Source organism: Ambystoma mexicanum, chromosome 8, assembly GCF_040938575.1.
Source record: "Ambystoma mexicanum isolate Mex_15411 chromosome 8, UKY_AmexF1_1, whole genome shotgun sequence".
Classification (NCBI taxonomy): Eukaryota; Metazoa; Chordata; class Amphibia; order Caudata; family Ambystomatidae; genus Ambystoma; species Ambystoma mexicanum.
The window spans coordinates 296,220,425-296,235,233 of NC_090929.1; the positions used below are offsets into that span (position 1 = coordinate 296,220,425).

Below are 14,809 nucleotides of genomic sequence, written 5' to 3' on the forward strand. Positions count from 1 at the left end.
GGGAATTTGTTACATTTATGGAGAACCCCAGGTTGAACAGAGTATGGCTAGTAATTTGCAACTTCTGAAGCAACACCTCCGGAGGCTGGGCTTTGAGAAGCCAGTCGTCTAGGTAGGGATATAGATGGACTGTCTGCAACTGAAGGAAGGCTACCACTGACCCCAGAACCTTTGTGAACACCCTGGGGGCAGAATTTAGCCCGAGAGGTAGACATGTGAATTGGTCATGAGACTTTCCTGCTGTGAATCTCAGAAACTGACGGTGGAGTTTGTAGATGGGGGATGTAAAAATATGCATCCTGTAGGTCTACCGATGCAATTCAATCGTTTGGATGTAGGGAAGCCAGAATCTGAGGGATGGTTATCATATGGAAAGTATCCAGAGACAGAAATTGGTTGAGGTCTGAAAGGTCCAGAATTGGATGGATCCCACCTGATTTCTTTGGGATCAAGAAGTAACATGAGTAGAATCCCTGACCTATTTCCTTTTGGGGAACCAATTCTGTCGCTTCTAGAAGGAGGAGTTTTTGAATCTCTTCCAAGAGCTCTGGGGATGATTTTTGGAGCTTTGGAGGAGAGGAAGGTCAAGGCGGTACACATGTTGAAAAATATTTAGAACCCACTGCTCTTGAGTATTGGTTTTCCAAAAAAGGAGGAAGTTGGAAAGCCTTCCTGCTACCGGGGATGTATGCTCCTGGATGATAATTGGAGCAGAAGGTAAGGGGAAAGTCAAAATAGACTTCTTCTGCTCCTGAACAGAATTAGAGGCAGAGGGGGCCAGAGGGGTGATTTTTTCTTGGGTTCTATACCTTCTCTTTTTGGAAGAGTAGTAAGATTTGGCAGAAGTGGACGAACCACTGTTGCCTTGTGTACATGCTTTAAATGCCTTGAAGTTTTGGTGATATGGTTGTTTCACCGAGATGGAGCTGGGAGTTTTAGCTGCTGTGACACTGGCCTTACATTTCTGTAGGACCTCCTCTGTAGATGGGTCAAACCATGTTTTGCCATCGAATTAAAGGTCAAGCACCTTCTCCTGGATATCCTGGACAAGGGAAGCGGAAGACAGATATTTGTGTCTCCGCATACATACTGCACTGGTAACTGCCCTAGCAGTTGTGTCAGTTCGACCTTTAACTACTTGAAGTTGTTGCATAGCAGCTTCTCTGCCTTCAGAGATCCAGAAAGAGAACTTGTCTGCGGCCTCCTGAGGTAGCATGTCAGTGATGCGCTCTAGATTCTCCCAGTTAAGGATATTAAATCCCGCCAGAACTGTAGCAGTGTTAATCTGCCCAATTTGTAAGGTAGAGGTGGTGTAAGACTTCTTACCTTGCGTATCCCAAGCTTTTACATTTTTGTCCAGCACTGAAGCTGGCAACAGAGACTACGGTTGATTGAGCTGGAAGATTTCCCATGAGAATGAAGGGTTTGTCATTGGTAACCTTGTATTTATTATCCAGGGGCTTGGAAATGTTGGGGTTCGGAATGAGGTTTTCCCCAATGAGCTAGAGCTAACTCCATGATGGACAATTCCATGGGCAGAGGAACCTTGGACTGCTGTGATGGTAGTTTTCCAAAAACACCAGCCGTTTCAGGCTTATCCTGTGGGAGGATTTCAAGAGCATGCATGGCTTTAGTGAAAATGTCATGGAACACTTTAGAGGGTGAATGAGTGGTGTCATCCTCTGAATCTGAGTTAGTGTCCTTTGACATTCTCTGTTTTTTGGGTGGAGGAGCAGTGTCCACATTGTCCACTGGTACCGGTAAAGGGTCGGGAGTAGGGTCAACTAGAACAGATCCCTGCAGTAGTACTGGTGACATTTTGGCCTTAATGCGTTGAGCCAAGACTTTGAAGAAGGGCTCAGAAAGGATAGTTTCCAGCACAGTCTTAGTGATGTCGTTTGCCATTTGGGAAGGGCTAGGTAAAGGTTCTGCCAATGTGATAGGAGAAGTAGAAGAATCGACCCTATCAAGCGGTTGGCTAGGACTTAAAATGTTCAACACCACCTGTCTAGGTACCTGAATGTTGGTTAGAACCAGTTGGGGTGCAGGTTGTGATTGCCCCAGTGCAGGTTGGCCTAAATTGGCCTCAGACTGAGGAAAAAATTGAGGCAAAATGTGAGGAGTCTGAGCTTTCACAGGAGTGCTGAACAATTGTTCTGGTGGAACAGTAAAACATTTTGAAGTGTCAAAGTCTTCCAAGTCACAAATTAAAGTTTAATTGTTTTTCTGGCTCTGCGGTACCAAGCCTGAGACAGAAGCCAGGGGAGATTTCTTCCATTTGTGTTTTTGCAGAGAATTCGGTACCGGACTAGCTCTTGAATGAGAGTGCTTATGCCTCTTATGAGAGGACGTATGAGATTTCCTCGGTACCGAGGAGCTTACAAGCTCAACTGCGGTAGTTGAGGGTAAAACCATTTCTTTCAGTACCGAAGTACCAGAAGTTTTATGTGCAGAAGCCGACTTAGCTTTGTTCGGTACAGGGGATTCAGAATCGGAATGGACCGAATCAACCCCGGAGGCACAAACCTCTTTGCACGTACCCTTACCTGTTCGGTTTTGCTGGTACTGTTGTTACTTTATCTTGAGTGAATAACTCTTCCGGAACCGGGTGGGTCTTCTGTGACCCTTTCCCACCTGGAGGTACTAGTACTTTGCCACCCAGAGGTACTTTCAGGTGAATGGGCCGGGGGTTTCCCCCTGAACGGTTCTGTGAAGACTCCGGAACTGAAGAGGCAGTCTCCCCTTGGGTACCGACAGCAGGTGCCGAAACGAGTACCTAACCTGAAGGTATAGTCCCCCTCTTACCGAGATCGGCCTCCCTCCTGTCCCGAACAAAGTCCTCAGCCATCTTTGGTACCAGTCCCAGCTCGGACATGGAGAGAAGGCGAGTCCGCAGAGACCTCGGGTGAATTCTACAGCAGAATATGCAGGTACTCACCAGGTGATGTATACCCAGACAGTGGACACAGGCATGGTGGGGATCGGCCACTGAAAAGTGCTTCCGGCAACGGATGCACTGCTTGAAGCTTGTGGCATACGGCATGCGTAAAGGGAGGCACTGTAAATAGAAAAAATTAAATAAAGAACCAATCACTAGGAAACAAGGGGATGGACAGCGAAAGGAACGCCCAGAAAAGAGAGTCGCAGCGCAGCAAAAAATTACGACCCGCAGAGTAGGCAGAAGAACAGGAACTGGTTGTGGACCGTTGGTGATGTGAGGGTAAGGTGTGGGGCCGGCGCATGGAGGGACACACGTGTGACGTAGGCCCTTCCCCTTCTAAAAGTTTTAAAGTGACAGCTATCTTTTTCAGCCAGCTTTTCCGGCGTGCCTGCGGATGCAGGCGTTCCCAACCAATTGGGAGGGAGGGAGAGCCAGGACGACAGAGAAATATTCAAAGAAATCACATACATCCTTTTAAACTCCCTTCTCTTCCATTTTCTTTAAGGACTTAACTTTGAACATTGACATTGTTGCCAATCTATTGCCTGAATACCCCTGCTCATCGACCCAAAGTACCCTTTTACAAAAGTCTGTATTCTCTGTGTTCCTTTTACAGGGGTCGGTTTTTCTAGTGTTTTCTGGTTAGTAGTTTGTATTTTATTGTTTGATTAAAAATCTATATTTATATAGAATCTTGATTGGACGTTATTTTATTTTGGAGCCATTGTACTTACATTGTTTGTGTTGCTACTGTTATCAGCTCACACCCGTCCTGAAGATAAAGCCTGCCCTCGGCATGCACAATCATAAAAGGTTGAAGGAGGTATGCGTGTTGGGCTGTGTCTTTTTCATCTATATGATTGGGACCACTGCTGGTATATTAGTAGTGTGGGGCTGACTAATAGGGTGTTTAGCCACTATTCATCCCTATAGTCCTGCATAGCAGTTGTAATTAACTTCACCCAGAAGGAAGAGTTAGGAAATTGTACCGAATGGACACCACACCAAGAGGAGACTTCATCCATGGAAACATACAAATAATGAACAATAGGGTTTCTTGGGTGGGAACTGAAGCTTAAGCAACATTTTCTTATAGCCTGTTATCCGATGTGCCAAAGCTCCTCCAGGGCACTGGCGACATGCGCTCCCTCCTTAAAAAATGCACAGCATTTTTGTAGGAGAATGTCGCTTTATATGACGGGGTTTAAGGCTGGAAACACTAATGTCAGTGGTATAATCGAGGACATATACTATACCATATGTTTTTACCTCTTGTTCCATTTACTGACCCCTCAGAAATGTGAAAATTGCTACAAAATATTGGGAGGTGGGACAAAACATACTATGAGGAGCCTGCCACCAAAGTAAGCATGAATTGTATTTGCGACACACATTCGAATATAAACACATACGCCAATACAAAAACAAACACACTGTCCATCAAGACTGTCATATTTTGTAATGTGATTTTGTGCAATTTATTGCAGCTACCATGGTTGGCGGTTGAAGTCATGGTTGGCGGATTCGCTGTCATTTACAAGTATTGTTATGACTTTAACAATGATAATTACCCAAAATGTAGTACAGTACAAAACCAATGACAAGTATTGGAAAGGTCACAACAGCACACACAATGGTGTACGTGACTTTAGAGATAGACATTGTAGCATTTGCATTTAATTCTACAAAACCACATTGTACAAAGCAACAATCTTCAAGACACATACATTGGTTTCAGAATGGAGCAATACGCCAATAATGACCTGGTTTTGGACGGGTTCTGTGCTTTTAAAGTGTGTAGACAAGGAATATAGCAGGACATGTTCAGTTTTCGCACATCACAGAATGTGCTATAGAGAACAACATATGGCTGTCAATGTACAATGTGTATATTTAATTAATTAATCTCTCTTCCACTTATTACTGTTTATCGCTTTTGTATATTCCATGCTTTCGTTGACCCCTCCTTGTAATCTTCCAATAGTCACTCTCCAAAGCCTTCATACAAATTGTCATTAATATACTGTCTGGGCATTGTATTTATGCGTTTGGAGACCCTGTACTGTTTCACCCTAACCTCTCCTCTTGTGTTACTCCCACTAACTCACATGTCTGTTCCCGACTTGCTCTTGTCCTTCCAGTGTTCAACTCTGTTTCTGCACTGCAATCTGCTCAACTCCCTGTAGGAGACCCGCTTCTTTTGTCCCACTCCCACGCCTTTATTTGCCTCACCACATTTTCCTGTCTGCCAAATCCCTACACTTGACGTCTCATCTGATCAGTTAGTTGTTGCAGGCTTTCATCCCAACGTCTGTCTTCCCCTCCTATCATCTGGTTTCTAAAGGCTTCCTCATGCCATCCCACCTCTGAACACACCTCATTTCCACCCTTCTCCCATATCCCCCCCCCACCCTTTCCCGTTCACTTTTACATTACAAAGCTTTAAAACAACCTGAAGGTGGCTTTAAATGCTGTACAAAAAAAAAAACATACGCATTGCAGACATCTTCCCTCGCATACCTCACTTCTGTTGTTGCCCTGCTTCTGCCCCAAATGCTAATCCACTACCTGTCTGTTACATCCCTTGCGACTCTTGTTGGCATGCTCCTACTCCATTTCTTGACATGTGTTTCATGCCTTCTGCCTTCTCATCCACTCCCCTGCCTGTTGCAGGTTTTCCCCTTCCATCCTCTCCACCTCTCGGTTTTGGGAGTGCTCCTGCTTCTCACCAATCATCTGCATGTTGCAGGCCTGCTCTTAACCTTCCACCCTTCACCAGTGTGTTGCAGACTCGATCCCTCCCATCCTCTACGTAGCGTGTCCATTCTAGGTTTGCTTTTGCCCTCCCATCTACTCACCTGTGTGATGCATGTCTGTTAAGATCTCTCACCCTCCACCCGTTATCCGCAGGCCTGTTCCTTGCCTCCCACTCCATACTTGTCTTTTGAAGACCTGTTTTTTGCAATCCAGCATCTGGAATCTATCCCCCAACTATCTTTTGCAGGTCTGTTCCTGCCCTCCTACCCCTCACTTGACAGTTTCTGACCTGCTGCTGATGCTCCATCTCTTACCTTTCTATTCTATGCCAGCTCCCGCCCTCACACCCACCCTCACATGTCAACTGTCTGTGGCTCTCCTGCTCCAGCTCTCTCATGTCCTCACCTGTCTGTTGCAGTATTCCTCCAACCATCTCACCGTGTCTGTCTTGCACCCATGACACTTATGCCCTCTTGTCCATATCCCCTCCCTTGTCTGTAGTGAATCTGCTCCAGTCCCCGAAACTTGCCCGTGTTGTGGCCCTTATTCTCTTATATGGTGTCGCCCTGCTCTGACCCTCGATTCCGTTTTGTGCTCTTCTCCAACCCCGCTGTCTACTCTCAAAGATGTTAAGGCATCCCTATTGCCTTCATCTACTTGTTTGTCTTTCCCTGACATATTGTGGTCGCCTGGTGCTCTTACGTACACCCTCCATCTATTTTAGATCGCTCATATCACCTTTCAATTCCTTGAGATTGTACTGAGTGGCTATTTTATTATTATTACTAGGATATTTATTGATTGCAGACCTAGCTTCGGGGAGCAGCGTAGCGCTTTACAATCATTGTGGGGAAAACATGGCGAGGGAAGCAGACAAACACGGCGTGTGGAGCTAACAGGGTAGAGGGAGGTCAGGCAATTTGGTAGCAAGGGATCTACAAGCAATCCGGTCAGGTGAGGAAATAGTGGAGAGCAGATCACCCAGTCTCGGGTAGATTGGAAAGTGGAGGGTGTGTGGACCTAGGTGTTAGGGAGGAGCAATTCATTGAAGAGGAGGATCTTGAGCTCCTGTAATTGTAGAAGTGTGGGGGTGAGTCTGATGTTACATGGTTCCAGAGTCTTGGGGCGTAGACAGAGACGGCCTGTCATCTGCCTATTGAAGCTGTGTTTCTCCTTTGTGGCCCAAAGTACATATCAATTATACACATGCTTTAGGGTTGTATGCCCTTGTCTGTCATTTGTGCCCCTTTCACGTATTTGTTACCTGGTTTGTATACCATTCCTCATCCCCTTTTCTTTTTTTTGTGATGCTCATTTTACCCGCCATTCCCTAACAATCCAGTGGTACTCAACTCATATCCCTGCCCCTCACCTGTCTGTTGTGGCCCTGCTCCTGACCACCATTGGGTGAGGTGGTCCGGCTGTGGTCTCCTGACTTTGGCTGTGAATGTTCCCGGCTACCGTAGCGATCGCAGGAGTAAAATCGCTGTTTTTCAGAGGACGAGTGATGCTTTCGCTCTTGGGATCGCCCACGCTCTTGCTTCCTCTCCCTGGAGGATGACTCTCCTGGGTGAACCATTGGCATCAGTTCATTGGCATGACCTGGAATGGACAAAAGAGAAAAGTTGCGATATAAGCTTAACACCTCAGGCATGCTTTTTTTCTGAAAGGCTCATGACAAGCTAGAAGTAAAACCAGTAGGCAAGAAGGTACACGCTAGCACAATGTTGTAAGGAAAGCAGCAAGGAGATGCTTGAAGATTGGTTAACACTTACAAAGAGACACAGGGCACCACAGAACAATATGTTACTAGTCAAGCATAAACAATGGTTTTATGGTATGAGTGTTTTCATTAGATCATTTAAAACAGGGTCCATCATCCATAGGCATATGATCCTTGCTTATTTAATATTTCATAATTTTCAAAGTTCAATTCTATACAGTCAGATATATACTCTGTGATGCTGCTTCTTATTAGGGGGTGCAGAATAGCAGGACAGTGCACAAGCCAAGACCATTTGGAGACAGGAGTCAAGGGCTTTGTAACACATCTGTCTATGTGAATCAGAGAGTTTTTAGGGGCATGCATGTCCAAAACTCTCTTCAAAAGGCAGGAATGAAGACTGTAGAATGTGCAACTGAAGCCTGGATCAATGTCCAGATTAAGTGCCTTTACTGAATAAATAACACCTCAAATACAGTTTTAGCATAACTTTGAAAGTAGATTAAAGGATTGGCACCCTGTACCAAGATTAGAAAACAGAGATAGGTGTATCTTCTACAGGTCCGTACCCACTTCTTGGTCAGAGAATCTTGCCATCAAACAGCTGAGCAACCAATAATCCATCAAATGTTTTTTTTTCTGTACAGCAAAGACGAGCTAGTGCACCATTTCCCTTGGAACAGGAATGGAGCCATGTCATGGTGATGGCCACTAAGCAAGCGTACGAAGTTACAGTGGTTTGCCAGGGGCCATGGAGGAGGGTCACTATTTGTGTCTGACAGCATTAGCATAACGGGACATGTTAGAAAGTGTCAGCTACCAAAGGCAGACTTCATAAAGCATATTTGTACAAGTTACAAGTCAGGCTCAGAAGAGGTTGCCATGGGGCAGGCTCCCAGAAGGTGTGTACGAAAGCCACGTCAGATGAAGGTGAAGTTCAAGTGGGGGGCTTTATTAAAGAGGATGCTGAACTTGTCATCATCCCTCAAAATGAAGCTTCTAACGGAAATGCTGTTATCATAAGAATGAACACTAGCTGGTGGAGGATCACCCAAAACCATGAAACCTTTCCATGCGCTAGCACTTCCTCGATAGACAGAGCTGAGAAGCTTGGCTATGTCCTCTAAATTACCTCCTTTTTTGGGCAAGTTCATTTATCAGAGAAATGTTGGCTGGCACTATTTATTCAACCTTCTGTAAAGTGACTGAGAGTTTTCTGTTTTGGGAGCATGTGCAAGCAACCTACCGTTGTCTGTCATCAGTTCTCCCATTGTCCGACCCTCCAATGCGGATATCAAGGATTTTTGCTTCACTAATTTGGACAACAATCACTTTACAGAAAAATAGGTTCACGTCTCAATGTCAAAAATCTTGGAACGTTTTGCCAAAGTTATTTGTAGGCCTCTCGGTGTCATAAGTCATTAACCCCTTTGTGCCAAATGTGAATCGGATTATTGACCTCGACAGGAGGGGATATACTCTGTGAACCTGCCTCTTATTAGGGCACAGCATATCAAGGCACAAGTTTGTCTGCTTGGAGACAGGCGTGAACGGCTTTACAACACCTCTGCTTATATGAGTGGTATTCAAACCTTTTCATACCGAGCCCCCTCGGTATGCTTATATTTTCTTTTAAAAGCAGTCGCTTTAATCACTCCCTCGTTCCTCTCTCTCTCTCTGCACTTGTGCGTTCTGAATGCTCACAAGGCCTAGTAGATCTGCCTCTTTCACTCATTGTTTAATTTGTTTCATTCCCATGTTCCCTCCATGTTGCCCTGTGGGTTCTTTGAAACACAATTTACTTGATGTGTAAGCGCCTTACAAATGCACAATGAATAAATGTATTATATTCCAAACGATCATCTTAATCCCTTTTTAAAGAGTCTGAGGCCCCCCCGGGACATCCATCAGGCTCCCCTTAGGGGGCAAACCCCCCGTTTGAAGATCACTGGCTATGTGACTCTATGTTTTGAAGGGAGATGCATTTCCAAAGCTCTATTTTGAAGATAGGTCCTCGATGCCTTAAGGCCTTTTTTACTAAACCTTTTTGACCTCTTTAATGTAAAAAGTCCTTCACATCTCAGTGCCAAATGTTCAGCTCTCTTCAAGGTGATATTCCATGATGTTCACTGCCGAAAGTCTTTCATCCCTCAAATTAGAAGGTTCTTGACATATAAGTGAAAAAGTTATTTTGGTCCTCGTGGACAGAATTGCGTGATTCTGATTGCATGCTAGTGTATGTAGCCCGTGTTAATTCTTCACAGGCCTTAAGTGTGTTTCTATCACTGCCACTGTGGATATTGTGAGGTGTTTTTGATGCTCCTATGTTGGAGAGTTTATGTAATATTTCCAAAGTTCAAAACCTTGTGTAGATGAAGAGCTTAAGGATTTCTTATTAGAATACCATGGCGGTAGAACAGTGCTCCAGATAAGATTTTGAAGTGGAAGTATTTTACTCCCTGTTTTTTGGTTTTTTTAAACTTTGTATTTATTCATTTTTATAACATAAGGAACAGTTATTAAGTCTTGCATATTTCCAACAGAGTGAGTTCCCCTTTCGTCCAACCCACTCCCTCGCAATCCAGCTTACACAACACAGGGTTACAGCATTTGCCTCTTCATATTGGCCTTTGAGCAAGGATTTTGAGAGCCCCAAGTGTGTAGTCGTTTAGGCCCTTTAATTTTCCCTTTCCTGTTTTTTCCATACAGAAGCCTCCACCCTGTCAAACGCAAGGTTCATCTTCCGAGTTTTCTGCATGATTGAGCCAGTCGGTTCTTTCTGATATTCTTACTGAGATATTTTGGTCTAGTATCGCCCCATTTCCATATAAACAAACCCCAATTAATGTGGAACGCTTCCATTTTATTATTTGCCATTGCAGTGAGTTTTTCAAAGATAAAAATGTCCCAAAGTTTGTTAGTCCAGTCCGCTTTTAAGGGGAGGAGCTGCTCTTCCATCTTTGTGCTATTTCTACCCGCGCCGCTCTTAGCATTGCCTCCCACATTCTTGGTAGCCAGCTTTCCTTTCTATCTTCCCTCGGCACCCCAGTAGCATTTGCAGCGGATCCAGGGAAAAAGCTATGCCCACCACATCCTTCATCCAACTAAGGACCTCTGCCCAGTGTACCTGGATTTTCGGACAAGACCACGACATGTGATAGGATGTCCCTGGTATACCACATTCCCTGGGGCAGATGGGGGACACCCTGGCAAACATTTGTGACATTTTCTGGGGGGTTAAGTGGCAGCCGTGTAACATTTTAAAGTTATGTTCCATTGTCGCCGTGAACAGATTCCCATGAAACATGATCCGATATACTTGTTTCCAAGTCTCCTCAGCTATTTCCCTCCTGGTCTCTGCCTCCCAGAATTGCTTAAAATAATGTCTCCCTTCCAAGTTTGCTGTAACCATAGCTCTGTATATCTTGGATACGATCCCTTTCCTGGAGGTGGCCTCGTTAATGACTTGTTCAAAGACTGTTAGCGGTTGGGTGAGTTAAGGTAGGATCCTGGGGACTGTACATATGCCCTTTAACTGCAAATAGTCAAACACTGAAATCCCCTACTCCCCCAGCATCTCCCTCACTGTGTCGTTTTCCTTAAACCGACCCGCCTGGAAAAATTGTCCCGCCCTCTCCAGCCCTCTATCAGACCGCATTTGTGCCCTTTTAAATACTCTTTTACCTAAATCTATAGGGGGACCCCATAATGAACTCAGAGGGGACGGCCAGGAGGAGAGGCATTCATTTTGTCCATTGTTCTTCCACAGTGACCATATTACTCCCAGCACTGGATGTTCCCCGATTCCCACTGGCACTGTCCCGATCAGGGACCACAGTAGGCCTCTCACTTTCTTGGGGTGGGAATACATATCCTCCAGGTAGGACCAGAATGTGTTCATGTCATCCCTTGTGTGTTCTAGTAATATACGCACTTGGGCTGTCTTGTAATATAAGAAGTAATCTGGGAGGGCGAACCCTCCAATGTCTCTGGGGAGGGTCAACGTGGTTCTTTGGACCCTTGGTCTTTTTCCTTGCCATATAAATCTGGAGATCATGGAATTACGTTTCTCAGAAAAGGGGTCTGGGAGGTGTGTGGGGATCGCTTTGAATAAATATAATAGTTGTCGGAGGACTGACATTTTAATTGACTTCATCCTGCCATACCACGATAGAGTCAAGGGGGCCCAGCGTGTAATGTATTCACCCAGTTTAGTTAGAGATGGGGTGAAGTTAACCTCAAAGGCAGGTCAGGTCTCGGGGGAGACATATTCCCAAACAGGTTATTTCTTTATTTTCAAACCTCATCCCTGTCAGCGCTCCCTCAGCTACCCTGGGTGTGTGTTCTAAGGTGATAATTTGGTCTAGTAGTCTTGGGAGGGAGTGTTGCACATCGGTTAGGTAACATAGAATGTCATCTGCGAACAGCGATAGTTTAAACTCAACTTCACCACACCATATCCCTCTGATGTCTGAGTTGTTCCTAATCGCTATCGCGAGAGGTTCCAAGGTGAGGGCATATAAAAGTGGGGAAAAAGGGCAGCCCTGCCTAGTACCCCTGGTTAAGTGAAAGGACTGTGACATTGTACCATTAACAAGGACCTTGGTCGCCTGGTCCCTATATAGAGCCGAGATCCATCTGCGAAAGTTGAGGCCAAAACCCATTTTCTCAAGTACCTTCCTCATGTACCCCCACTTCACTCTGTCGAAAGCTTTTTCAGAGTCGATGGAGACCAGGTAACCATCCAGGTTCTGATCTTGAGTATGGTGCATTAAGTCAATTGTTTTACGGATATTATCTGCGCCCTGTCAACATGTGACAAAACCGGCCTGGTCGCCATGGACTAGCGATGGTATGAGTGTCTCCAGTCTGATGCCCAACGTCTTTGCAAAGATCTTTGCATCTGCGTTTAACAGGTAGTTCGGTCTGTATGACTGGCATTGTGTCAGGTCCCTTCCTTCCTTTGAAATGACTACTATCAAGGCCCCCAATAGTGTGTCAGGCAGTACCCGTTTCCAGTGCCTGGTTAAAAAGTCTAGCCAGGAAAGGTGCTAGAGTCGAGTGGTACGTTTTGAAAAAATGAACAGAGAAGCCATCTTCCCCTGGAGATGTTCCAGATTTCATTTTCGTGATTGACGTGATTATTTTGTCGCCCATAATTGGGGTGTCCAGTATTGCTGCTTTTGCTGGCGTGATGTTGGGTATCGGGAGGGCATCGGGGAATTTGTCTATCTGGACTCCATCCCCCTTGTATTCAGTCGTATAAAGGCCCTCATAGTATTTGCGTAACTCCTCTGCTATGTGTTGGTCTCTATATACCCTTTCTGAGCCTGCTTTGCGTATTGACCCTTCTCTCTTGGAATTTATCTGAGTATGCACTTTCCAGGCTAGTATTTTATCCACACGCTCACTCTTCTCCATATAGATGCTGGAGTAGGTCCCTCAACTGTACTCTATACTTTTGCCAGTTTATCTGGGGTAATTTGGGTTTTAAGCGTACCCTTGGGGTTTAGTGCGTCTGTTTTATTCCTCGGATCCTCTTTCTCTCTTTCCCTGTTCTTTTTAGCCCCCAGTCGGATTAATTCCCCTCTTTTTGTGGCTTTAAATGCCTCCCTGCCTACCCCCCCCCTGTTATTGTTGAACTGGAAGAACTCTTTTATTGATTTGAGAAAGCCCGGGGCCACCTCTCTATCTTTCAACAGAAGATCATTGCACATCCATCTCACCTTTCTCTCCTCTGGAAACACATTTCCCAATTCTACTCTGACCAAATCATGGTCCAACCAAGGAACCGGTTCTATGGTTGATTTTGATACCCTATGTATCAGGTCCGAGTCTAAGTGGACATAGTCTATCCTTGAATAGGTGTTATGGACCTTTGAGTGAAATGTGTATGATGGTATGGCTTTACCCCCTTGGGCTAGAGCATCTTCATTATTTATTTGACCATAGTGACAAGTCATCTTTCACTGTGCGTAGGATCCCCTTGACTGGGTTGCCCCCTTCCTATCCGTTGCCGGATCCAGGACCTTATTAAAGTCCCCCCCCCCTTTGAGCAAAAAACCCTCCACCAATGTTTGGATTTTCCCTTTTACTTTGTCCCAGTGCTGGTCCTGTCCCTCATTTGGGCACCACCCTTTAACCAATATGTAGCATCCCTCTGGATCTCTAAGGGTGGAGAGCTCTGTGAAGCCCAACTTGTTAGCAATGACAACCGCTACCCCTCTCTTTTTGGTTTTGCACGAGGCGTGGAATATTTTTTCAATAGCCCTTGCTTTCATGGCTGCCTCCCCGCACCCCCTTCTCCAGTGGGTCTCTTGGAAGAACATAACATCAAGCTTCAGGCGATTAAATTCTTGAATCGTTAAGGATCTTTTCAATGGGGAATTGAGACCTCTCACGTTCAGTGAGCCTAATGATATCTCAGTGTTCAGATCAGCCATTTGGGATACCATTTAGCATTGAGTTAAAACGCTGTCCAAGTGGTTCCCTGTGCACCTGCCAGGGTGTCTCCTTCCCTTGCTTATCCTGGTGTTTTGTTATCCCTGTGTTGCGTCGCACTATGAATATTATTGAACCCCCCCACCCGAACAAACAAAAAAACGTTACCTTTCCCCCCTGCCCTCCCTTTTGGTCACGTCTGAGCCTCTGGTGAGTGGTGAGATGTACGCCACCATTGGTTCAGACCATCAGACTTCCCTCCTTCTCCAGGCAAACTGAATCAATTAATATCGCTCCATTCAGCGCCCCTCAATACTGGCACTTTATACTTAGTGCGCTATACCACCCCCTACCCTCAAACACCTACACCTGCAGTAAGATAATCGTCTCAGGTGTCACTGTCCTCCCCTCAGGAGTCGTGCCTCCCGTACCCGCTGGCTGTGAGTCCTGGGCATCAGTCTTCACCCCTTACCGCCTTGTATTGTTTGTTCCACAAACAACTTTGCGCAGGGATGGTCCTTCTCTGGAGGCACTTAAAGGACCCTTCATTCCCGCTTCAGGATTGTGCTGGGGATGGTGGATTTAACTTCTTGAACTTGCGGTATCCACTAATTCTTTGCCTGTTGTTGGCTCTCTCAGTCTTTGGGTTCTTTCCCCGTAACTCCCCCACCTCCATGGACGCATCCTTCTGTGGTGACTCTCCCATTAGTTCTCGTGTAACCTTGCCAATGTCATCTTCTGTTATGAAGTTGTACTTGTATCCTTCTAGCTCAAAGTTCAGGGAGAAGGGAAATCCCCATCTATAGCAGGTGCCTTCTGTGTTGAGCCATTTTGTCAAGGGGGCACAAAGGTGTCGTCTGAACAGAGTGAATGAAGATAAGTCCTGGTAGATGGTGACCCGGGATTCTCCCCATTCTATTGGACCCACTGCCCTGGCCTTTTGTAGA

The 14,809-nt window shown here is 45.5% G+C and overlaps 1 protein-coding gene across 5 annotated transcripts in view; it reads right to left on the reverse strand.

Moving 5' to 3' along the window:
• CACNA1B (calcium voltage-gated channel subunit alpha1 B) overlaps nt 1-14,809 on the reverse strand; it is a 2,298,664-nt gene that overhangs the window by 69,636 nt on the left and 2,214,219 nt on the right. For all 5 annotated transcript variants that reach the window (XM_069609698.1, XM_069609696.1, XM_069609700.1 and 2 more), the window contains one exon: nt 7,071-7,300. In XM_069609698.1, the coding sequence (XP_069465799.1) occupies nt 7,071-7,300 (230 nt within the window). The remainder of the gene's footprint in view (nt 1-7,070; nt 7,301-14,809) is intronic.